Below are 11,299 nucleotides of genomic sequence, written 5' to 3' on the forward strand. Positions count from 1 at the left end.
ATGATATACCTCAATTCATGGAGACGTTAACAATTCATTGGTATTCAAAAAGAGTTCGAACGTAAAATCCCACGATCGAATAAAATGGAAATTAGTATATATCAAGCTATTTGAACCAACGAACTAACCAAGTCTGTTGGTAATATCATCAGGATACCTACTAAATGAAAAACAAAAGCCAAAAGAGGTTTCTTCGTGTGATCATTATTTAGTTCCCCAAATACCTGCCACATCTGTAGCGTTCCTTACGAGTCAGTCATTTGTATTAATCAACTTATCAAATATTTATCGCAGCGGATAATAGAGAATAGCATTACAAACAACTAACATAGTTCACCATGGAAACGACAGCCTATCCGAAACACTCTTAAACACACATTGCCGCAATAAAACAAGCTATCACTGTTTTTTTTAAATCTTTATGACGCAAAAACAAGGACTAGAATATGGAAACCAGATCCACTGCATTTCTATGGACGTTTTTCTTTTCTTTATTTTTTTCTTCGATAAATGAAAATTATTTGTATTGCCTGTTTATGTCGGCGCAGTTGAACTGAGTTATGACTAGTTTGTATTGTCAACTTAATTAGAACTATAAGTATTTTCTTTTCAATAGCTTTAGAAGGAAATTTCTTTCTACATAGTCGTTTGACATGTGGTTTATTTGGGGTGTAGAGCCTATGGCTCTAAGCGATATGGGAAATATGTGTTTACATCATTGTATTAGGCTTTACGCACTTCTCACAATCTATTGATATAAAGTGAAATGAAAACTAAACACACTGTATAAATGTTCCTTTTCGGAATTATTTTGACATTTTGACACGGGAAGCAGAGTAAAGTACGTAGTAAAAATCTATCTTTTTGCATTTCCGAATTTCTGGGTCCATCTCAACAGTTAAATTAAACTCTCATGCAGGTAGAGCTAATGACGAAGGATGTTTATGAGAATCTCTCCAATTCACTTTTCACGAGAAATGTTTTCTTTGATTTCACGAAATCGGAAACCTCCCCCCCCCCCCACCCCCGTAAAATCGTTTGCTGGCGGATGATTTGTGATACGCCGCGGCGGCGTGTTGTCAACCTGTGTAATTCTACGTCGGCGTAAAATACGAATCAGATGCCATACGGATTAATCGCTATGACACCCGAATAAGTGCGCTAAATATCCAGTGAATTGATGTCGATCACTCAACGTTATTAACAAGCCCTACGTTACTACCTTGATTGTACTGCGTACACAGGAAGTCAATCCATCGCCTTTACTATGACAACTTCATCGACAGCAATTACCATTCGATCAATCTGATCATATACACGCCGTATATATACGTAATGCAATAAATTGCAGCTACTACCAACCGACAAAATAGAGTGCTAGACCTGGAGCTTTGATGGCAATTTAACGAGGGCTCCTTTGAAATTCGAGTTGTTTCCAGGTACCAGAACGAATTTCGTACCGTACGGTATCGGCGCTAGAATCTTTAACGAAAATGTGCTAGCCCTGAAACGTTATGTTCTGTACATACATTATCAATGACATTCAAATAAACCACGAACCTTAGAGAATGAATTTTCAGTCGAATATGATGCTGTCAACTTCTTGGATCAGGCATGATTCATCATAACTTTCATGATATTCCGTATTGCATGAGACATCGATAGACACAATAACTGACTGTCAGTGGATGTGAGATGTTGTCTCGTATTGTTTGTTCCAGCTACAATGACCTCGACTCCGATGCGACATGCATCGTACAATATTAATTAGGTATGTGTATTAATCACATCTGTATCAACGGCCATTGGTCTTAAGGCGGTATAGTGTCGTTATTGTTAAAATAGTTTATTTTCTATCATCAGTAAAGTATACAAGGACCGCCTTATTGCCCAATTCCACCTTTGATATGTTGGCAATGAGTGATGTGCGGATATCATATGGTTCACCAAGAACCTGCGTATATGTAAAACCCTTATATGTAAGATCGAACTCAACTTGTCATCACAACGGTTTCCAGTCGGTGAACAAAGTGGAACTGGTGGCCGCACTTCGAGTTACAATTCTTCCTCGTGTGCTGACGGAAAACTTTTCTTCTGGCGAGAATGCACAAAGCTACTTCATCAATCATAGCCAATAATTCACAAATCCTTGGTGACTATTAAACCAGGTCAATGAAATATATATTTAGTGATTGGAGAAACGCCATTAAACAACCAAATCTATAAATGTCTCGAAATTCTATGCTATTTAGAAATATCTTTATTATCCTATTCCAATTGAGATGTGTATACATTAGTCAACTGTTTCAATGAAATTCGGGCAACCTGTCGTGCCGCCGATTTAGACAAAAAAAACAAAACCAGGTTTTACATAATCAGCGCCAATAGCTTCACTATGTCAAATGAATGACTTATTTTGAAAGGTTTTGTATTGGAAGAACCGAAGCATAATGAAGCCATTTTTTACTGGCTTAGATATCGATAGATTTGCTTTGTTGCTAACCTGGTGACAGTTATATCGGATGTGTTGACGGGAGTAACTGGTAAAATTGTGCAGAGGATATCCGGTGTTACATTATATTACGATTCGCGTCTATGGGAAAATATTATTCGGTATTTCTGGAAGAGGGATATTTGAGGTTTTCTATTATTCAATTTCTATTATGAGGTTTTCAATTATTCAACGCTCGTGCATCGGATTCCTGTGATTTTCGGAATGTTGTAATGTTTGTTGTAAATCGTATAACATCTATCACCGGATCTTAACCGGATTAATGTTGAAAACGATATGTTTAATTCTGGGAAAACGTGTTCTGAAAAAGAACGCTTGAAATTTTTACTTTGAAATTTTCACTTTATGTCTATGGAAACTAGTTTGGATTTTCTAGCCAGTTCAACAACTTGCAATTTTAAATGAACTTGGTTCCATATCAAAATGTATCTAGAACCATCGGCCTGATTCGCGCAGTGTTGTACTTTCCAGAAGAGTCATATATTATCTCGAGGTCATGACATCACGTTCTCAAGCTGTTATCGATTCATTATCTTTATTGCGAGATAAAACATGTCCGAAATTTACATTTGACAAATTTGAACGTATAATACACGTATCTCCTCAGTTTTGTTGACTAGTTTAACAAGATCTAATTACGATTACATGTTCTAAATTTCACGCTGAATTCCTGGGTTCGAAGTCATATATGTACTGATGCACGAGCGGTGATATTAGCAATAGTTTTGTTATAATAATAGTTAGTCGCGAATACGCATAGATCGGATATCAACACAGATTTACTGAGGAGTATTGAAAATGTCAGAGTACTGCAGTGCTTGTCCATCGCGGGGTGACCTTGAAGAAGGGTAAGCACTTTTTAGGTTTTGATGAGCAATCACTATCTTAGTTTTCTAGTTTGATCCTGCGGCAATGCACTCGAAATTGACAGAATAATATCAGGCTTCGCGCCGAAGGATCAAAGAAGAAAAAGCCTTTCATCCGAGTAATATTTTAAAAAAAGATATCGGAACCTCAAAGACCCATTGAAAAATTCATGAACACAGTCTTTTCAAATGCTTCCAATAGACATACGTCGGATATTATACTAAGTTAACTTAGTGTAATATCTATATTAATTAACAGATATAGTAAGTTTGCTTTCGGCGGTAAATCATCCATTGACGAATATTAGGCATCGCAATGCGTTATTCAGTTCTCGTCGCAAATGTGCAAGATGGCGCAGTCGCGATTCGTTCATACCTCGCAGCCCCAGGGAGGTGCTGGTGCCTAGCTTGCGCACACGCACACGAAAGGAAACACACACGATAATGCGATTATTACTAATCTATGAAAATGTTGCGGCACAGCGAAATCTTCAACGCTAATTCATCCCCGAGTTAAGGGCGATATTTTTTAAGGGGAGTCATAATGATTTCATAGGGCCTACGTAGAAAACTGGTTCTGCTTGGCCTCTCGCTTTCTTAGACGACTGATCGACAAAGAGTCACACTTTTGAATGTCACTAAAATGTTCTATAAAAACCTGTCTCATACGAAAATACATTAACATGCATTTTTTAATGTGTTTACTATAATATAAGGCATGCGCACAGCGACCAACCGTGCCTGTATAAAGTTCAGGCCGGATTCAGACGGAGTCACGCGCTACCGTCGCGAAAATCTCGTTTTTTTTCCATTTTTTTCCCAAAAGTAAAAAGGGTTGTCCCTATCAATTCCAAAAGTAGAAAAGTGCTCAATTTTACAAGATAATTTTCAACAAAAAGGCATCACCATTCTTCTTTCATCTTTATTGCCTGGAAACTACGTCTCAAAGCAGTAAACTTTCTAGAAAGCACTGATAAGCATCACGACTCCATTCACGTCTTGGAAATTGTACCAAAAAGCAGAAAACATTCAAATATTTTTCGGGGAGGACCCCAGACCCCCTAGTTTATCGTGGATTATGCCATTTTCTATAAGTTGCGTTACCCTCAACAGTGGGCCTGCTATTAAAATGTCGGTCTCTCACTTGACACCTCGTAATTTGAACATTATATAAGCACTATTTCTGTAACATATTCCATTTCACCAGCTTGTTCTATTGCAACATCCTTTCCGTATTGATTATCCTCTTAAAAGCGCCGTCACACGACACCCCGGCTTATACACTATACACCCTGATACTCAGTCCGAGAGTAACTCATGGTGTCACTCGTTTGAAAAATGTATTCGCCACCAGCTTGCTTTGAAGAATATCGGGATTCGGCAGGCGTTTCTGTGAAGGAATCGATACGATTTGTCCAATAATCGTATAATTACGTTTTACGGGTAAACGCCAATCAAAAAGGGTTATTAAATATCTTGAAAGAAACAATAAACATACAGTCACCTGACACCGGCCTTTAGAAAGAATTTGAATATATACACTTTCGATTTTTCTATGGCCTTGTTTATATGATATATACATGTTAGGTATGTGTGTAAATGTAAACCCAAATTTGGTTGTAACTCAACCGAGGCACTGCTAAGATTGAGAGCTGTTCCGCTCTACGTTTTCCCCTATTTGCGTCGGTTATTTATAAATAAGCGACAGCTTTTTAGCACAAATGTGAAGAAAAAAAAAACGTAGACGAAATCTGCATCGATCTGTCATGACGCGAATTCTTGTCGGTTGGAATTGAACGGAAATGGACGTCTATCGCGCTGCAGCGATATTTCTCGATAATTACACAAAAACTAAGTTCCTGTCTGCGCATATAAACCAGCCACCGCCGTCACCACCGCCCCGCCGCCATTCTATTCATTACCAACAAATACATACGTACTACGGTTACCCCTGATTTTTTCCCTGAAGCGACCAGAAAAACAAATTAGGTTTACACGCAGAATCTCTTTACGTATAATATTTGTTGATTTCGGCTCGCGCGTGGGGTGTAACGAACCATTTAGATATGGTCGATTAAAAAAATGTCTGCTTTTATCGGATAAATTTGCCTAGTTATAATAAATCACCGGGATAAGTACCACGGATGCCTCGAAAATTATACAGCGATCGTAATAATCCCCTACACACGCGAAGGTTCCTCGAGAATGTGTCACCCGCAATATATATATATATATATACATATATATATATATATATATATATATATATATATATATATATATATATATATATATATATATATATATATATATATATATATATATATATATATATATATATATATATATATATATATATATATATATATATATATATATATATATATATATATATATATATATATATATATATATATATATATATATATATATATATATATATATATATATATATATATATATATATATATATATATATATATATATATATATATATATATATATATATATATATATATATATATATATATATATATATATATATATATATATATATATATATATATATATATATATATATATATATATATATATATATATATATTGCGGGTGACACATTCTCGAGGAACCTTCGCGTGTGACAAAACCCAGTAATCGTTGGATTTATTGATACTGAAAAACGTACTAAGCACACGCGATGGAATGATCGAATGTTCCTAAGACATGGGGTAAGCTTGCGGAGGTTGCATGTTGACAGTCGTAAAAACTACACCGATGGGACTCGTCAACGTCTATGCACTAGTACTCATGGCTTATGGATGACTTCGAATTTCATTATCTACACGTTGCACTGCACGATTAATTAATTATTTAATCGTCACGTCGATAGTTTTAGCGCAGACGCCGCAAATAAGCAGCCTTTCTACAAGTAAAACCACAGTGACCAACGACAACGCGCGTCAAAACGTCGTAACTAATTCATCAGACGCATATTATTCTCCGCGCGATTTACACCGACGGCAATTTTGACCATCGAAGTCACCAGATTAGAAAACATAGTCGATGAATTAGATTGACGGAATCGGGTCAATTAATTATGCATTGATACCGTTCTCCGGGTATTCGATACATATGTATGTATTGACTTAGTAAATTGGTTCTCGGGCGTCGTGTAAAGTGTTTCTTTGTCGCATCAGGCGAGACACACGCAATGTGAAACTAGCATTAGTATTGTTTGCGATTGTTTCATTGATTATTGTCTAAGGAGGCGGTTGCCATCCGTGGGATTCGGATATAATTAGATAACCGGGCATAGAAGATATTGTGAAAATCATTGACTGGACTGTGCGACGAAAAAAAGTTTGGAGGAAAGGCGATTCTTTAAACCAAACATCTTAATCGGTTCACGACGCACGCGTGTCGAAACCACGTCGAAACTACGGATAACACACGAATCAACGGATTGAACGAATGAATTTCATGAAATCAAAAATAATTTCGTAATAGCCCGCGGTAGTTTTTCTTTCTACAAGAATTTTATCTCGCGTGATAAACTTGACGAAATGTGTCATATGTAATCGATCATTTTTCTGTTGACTCGGGAGGTTTATATATGCTGATATTTGTATTATTTCCACACGTCGAAAAACTGAGTTGGTAACAATAATCGATATAAGGTGATTCGACGAGGAGGGGATTAGTTGGAATACGAATCCGTTTGTTTCTGTTAAAACTTTTCACAATGGCTGATATTAACGAAGAAAGTGCAGTGATCGATGGTGATGGCGAACTCGGACAACAGAAAAAGATCGAAATCATCAGGAAATTGTTAAAGAACTTTGACCTCGAAAAAACCAAACATAAATACTCGAATCTGGAACCGATTGATATGAAAATTGACCCGTCTTCGTACAGTGTCGATTGGTAAGGAATCAATCAGCAGAGTGGCGCAGTGGAAGCGTGCTGGGCCCATAACCCAGAGGTCCGTAGATCGAAACTACGCTCTGCTATGTTTTATTGCTGTGATTTGTTTTGCGCTTCTTTTTTTGCTCTTTATTTGGAACGAGTCGTTAGAAGTCAGACTTCTAAAGGAAAGTGACGTATGCTTATGCGCGGTGTTAGTGTCAAGGTGACAACGCCATAAAACCTTCAGAGGAGTAACTAAGATTTCCGATACCAAATTTATCCATAAGGTATTCGGGTTAAAACGAAACCCTGTTTTAGAATGTATTTTGTATTTTATGTGCCCGCCTATACGTCATTAATTTTTGTTACCCGCAGGCCCCACGAGCAGAATAGCGTAGAGAAAAGGCTGGGCCCATACCCCAGAGGTCCCCGTTGATCGTTAAAACGCTCCGTCAGTTGAATTACCCGGTAGTTTTTTTTTTAATTTCTTTTATCTACAGTTCATTCGAAGCGACGGCTATACGAGAACGGCTTATTCATTTGATGGGCTCAGATATTGTCAGAATGAACGACCAAAAATATATGGAACAATTGCAAGAGAGGGTCAGGGATGAATATTATGTGAGTATTGTTTATATGTTTATTCAATCGAAAAAGTAAGAAATCACCAAATAGTACATAATAATAACAATAAACATAATAATCATTTGAGTATTTTCCACATAACTTTGGAAGGACTGCAGAAAAAAATGAAAAATGAGTGCCAGGGCCATGTTCTTTGGTTACACGTTTTTAACTTCTCCTATCGACTAATACATTACCATATTATCATCTGTAATTTTCTAATGTAATTTAAATCGTAAATAAAGAATAATAGAATTGTGCTGAATTTTTTTCTGATGTGGGAGAAATGAAAAAAAAAACTAACTTCTTTGCAAATCACGAGATTGAAATTTAAGACGAACAGAACTTAAACAATTAGTTACTAGATTGAAAATCAAGACGGATATTTAAACAAAACAAAAAGCTTTTTTTCAATTTGATGATTTTTGCAGAATTCTCGGATCCGTACTCCAAGTAATAGAAAATAGACCTGATGACGGTATTATTATCATTATCATTATTACGTCACAAATATTTCCATACAGGAAATGGAGGAAAAGAAGGAGAAACAACTAATGGAAGATGAAAGGCGAAGAATTCGCAGGTTGATAAACGAAGGAGTTATACAGTCGTCTGACTCAGAAGAGGCTCAAAGATTGGGCTATGGACACGAAACGAAAGTTGTGGAAAGGAGGAATAAAAAGGACTCGCAACAGCCTCAGCATCACTGTCACCACGATAGCATCATGGTAAGTACATGACGTGTGCCCAATTTTCACAAGTATATAGGAAAGTACGATTATGTTTTTTTTTTTGTGAAAATGTCATATTTGTGTACGTCATGTTTGCCCGACAATCATCCATCAAAAAAGGACAATGGGTTCGAATCTTGGTGGCGACAGAGTTTCTTGGTCGAAGGGTCGTCTCTGGTATCTCTCCAATTGGGAAAAATAAACATCGAACCCGCTAATAATGCCCTGTGTGGCGTTCAGTGGGTTGTGGGTCAAATAAGCCGTTATAGAATATAAGATGGCCACAAATATAGGCCCGAATCATGATATTGAGTAAGAGACTGTAAACTCTAATGTTGAGCATAGATTTCCAGTAATATTAACTCGCATGAATATAAGGCTATTGCCAAATTGCAATTGACCTAATTTTCTCAAAATTAAACATAAATTGATCGCAGACTTGAGCAAACTTTTTTTTTCAAAGGAATGCAATCACCTTTGTAACTGCGATAACAAAAATGGCCACAGACGATTGGTTGATGAGAAACCAAAACCGAAAGAAGTAACAGTAAGTTTGTAGACATAGATATACCTGTAACGCGAGGAATTTTACTGATCAATTTGCGCGAGTACGAACGGTTGAGGCAACGGAGGAGTTAAATTATTTGATTTGATTTGAACACTTTATTTTTCAAATATAATTTACAGCATAGTGTACAAAGCATAATACAAAATACAGTAAATTAGACCTGGAGGGGCCTGTAGAAACTAAGGAATAGTTTGTATAAAACAGGTCCCTCAGAGGAGAAAAGAAAAAAGAGAGAAATGCAATAAAGAAAATAATATGCTCACAGTCAACCCTTAACACACAAAATGCAATCAAAGTAAACTATGATAACAGCTTGATTAAGATATAATCATTTAATAAGCCAGTTATTTTCTGTATTATGAGATTTCATTCACTCTATCATTCTAGCATCGCGGAGATCAACAGGAAGATGATGAGGACAGCGATAAAGAGAAAGCAGGAGATGAGGAGAGTGGCGAAAAAGAAGATGAGGTAAGGTCGGGCGGCATCCGCAGGCACAGCAGGGCAATGACCCGCAAGCCATTTAAAGTCATTTTGAAATGAAAAAGGAAATATCAACTAAATGTTTATCTTACAGACGAACGGGGATGGCAAACAACACCCCGATCCACTGATCAACAAGTTCAGACACGAATCGGTAAGTTGTCAAGGCAGTGAATTAGAAAAAGAAAATCAACTTAAAGTTTATTGACGCCTTGAAAAAATAACGTATTTATTGCTTAATATTGTCGACAACAGATAATGGTATAAGTTATCAAGGATCAAAATTTATTAGTTAGAACACATCTTCTAAAAATGACTACAAAATTTATCAAAAATAAAACTGATGTTATGAATATTTAATTACAAAATAAACAGTTCAAAATTGTTATCGTTATTTGGATGATGTACTGCACATCGACGCACACAGAACCCTTTAAACAACGCGAACATTATCATAACGCTTTTTCGGCGTCAAAGAGATTAATCAAGATTTCGTGAAGCCACTCTGTAGGAGCACACTTACATGGAAGTCACAGATATCTTTCAGATATACTTAATTATATATTCAATATATACAGACGATTCCGGCGCTATATCAAACCGGCCACGATGTCGTGATGAGTACATTAGAAAAAGATGAAAACAGCCATGGCCCCGCGCAAACGACAGCCGATCAAACGCAAACGCAAGCGGAAGAACAACAACAACAGACAGTTGAAGAGGAGCCACCCGAAAGCGCAACATAATTTCGCTGATTCGTTGTTTTTGAAAGATATAATTTAGATGCATGTAGTTAGGCTAAAGCATGATACCTCGTTTCTCCTAATCGGCCATTTTGTAAACCGCAATAGAAATTTGATCAGTTCATTTCTATAACTGGGTCTGTAATTGTAAGCATGGTTATGATTTTATTAAAAAGTAATTTACAGGGTAGATTGGCGGCCGGCCGGAACAACTGCTAAGCTCAGCAGAAAGGAGAAACAAGGGAGCATTTCTTTAGCCTTATAGGGTATATGATGTGTATGAATATACGTAGAACTTCATTACCGACGCGTATAAGACTGATGGCTATTAAACAATCATTTCATACTGTTCTTATCACTATATATATTATATATTCACGTTGTAATTGAATTTTATAAATTGAGCATTTTATTCGTCGAAAAAATAAGATACTTCATGCTAAGTAGAAAATAATACTTTATTAAGAAAAAATATCCGTGCGTTCGCCGGGAATCGAACCCGGATCCACTGCTTGGAAGGCAACGATGCTAACCTTTACACCACGAACGCATATGATGTCCCATCGTGTGTAAAGTACAAACATTTGGTAATGCACATGCGTTTTCCACTGGGTAGTGAGAGCGCTCTTTTGTCCTAAGTGTGATCGAAATTCCTTCAGGCTCCAGGTCTATCTAAATGTCCATTCGAAAAGCTGACATTCCTGACGTTTCTTAATATAAACGTTGTGAAAAATGCGCACCCTGCATTCAAAGAAATCACCCAACATCGAGGAAAAGTATATTATTCTGTATCGTTTATTTTTATAAGTTAATTTAATATAATATATTCATAAATGACAAAATTGATTTTTAGCCTTCTCAATAAT

General features: G+C 36.5%; 1 protein-coding gene and 2 non-coding genes across 5 annotated transcripts; 2 read left to right on the forward strand and 1 right to left on the reverse strand.

Annotated features, from left to right (window-relative positions):
• Positions 1 to 3,287: 3,287 nt before the first annotated feature.
• On the forward strand, positions 3,288 to 11,204 carry LOC141909095 (uncharacterized). 3 transcript variants are annotated; one of them, XM_074799465.1, is made up of 7 exons: positions 3,288 to 3,360; positions 7,785 to 7,905; positions 8,433 to 8,636; positions 9,103 to 9,186; positions 9,595 to 9,678; positions 9,785 to 9,844; positions 10,269 to 11,204. In XM_074799465.1, the coding sequence occupies exons 1-7, from the start codon at positions 3,311 to 3,313 to the stop codon at positions 10,434 to 10,436; spliced, it is 771 nt and encodes a 256-aa protein (XP_074655566.1). In that variant the 5' UTR covers positions 3,288 to 3,310; the 3' UTR covers positions 10,437 to 11,204. The 3 variants fall into 3 exon arrangements, with proteins under 3 accessions (XP_074655566.1, XP_074655564.1, XP_074655565.1); XM_074799463.1 differs by lacking the exon at positions 3,288 to 3,360 and adding an exon at positions 6,984 to 7,302; XM_074799464.1 differs by lacking the exons at positions 3,288 to 3,360; positions 9,103 to 9,186 and adding an exon at positions 6,984 to 7,302.
• Positions 7,317 to 7,388, forward strand: Trnam-cau (transfer RNA methionine (anticodon CAU)). The gene has a single exon. It is a non-coding gene; the product is annotated as a tRNA-Met (tRNA).
• Positions 10,912 to 10,983, reverse strand: Trnag-ucc (transfer RNA glycine (anticodon UCC)). Its single transcript has one exon. It is a non-coding gene; the product is annotated as a tRNA-Gly (tRNA).
• Positions 11,205 to 11,299: the final 95 nt, after the last annotated feature.

This window comes from Tubulanus polymorphus, chromosome 7, assembly GCF_964204645.1.
Source record: "Tubulanus polymorphus chromosome 7, tnTubPoly1.2, whole genome shotgun sequence".
Lineage (NCBI taxonomy): Eukaryota > Metazoa > Nemertea > Palaeonemertea > Tubulaniformes > Tubulanidae > Tubulanus > Tubulanus polymorphus.

Bases quoted from the DNA above. Each gene is read 5' to 3' on its own strand.
- LOC141909095 (XM_074799463.1), top strand. From the start codon at position 7,121: ATGGCTGATATTAACGAAGAAAGTGCAGTGATCGATGGTGATGGCGAA. The intron at 7,303-7,784 runs GTAAGGAATCAA...TTTTATCTACAG, and splicing joins TCTTCGTACAGTGTCGATTG to TTCATTCGAAGCGACGGCTA. The intron at 9,187-9,594 runs GTAAGTTTGTAG...CTATCATTCTAG, and splicing joins CAAAACCGAAAGAAGTAACA to CATCGCGGAGATCAACAGGA.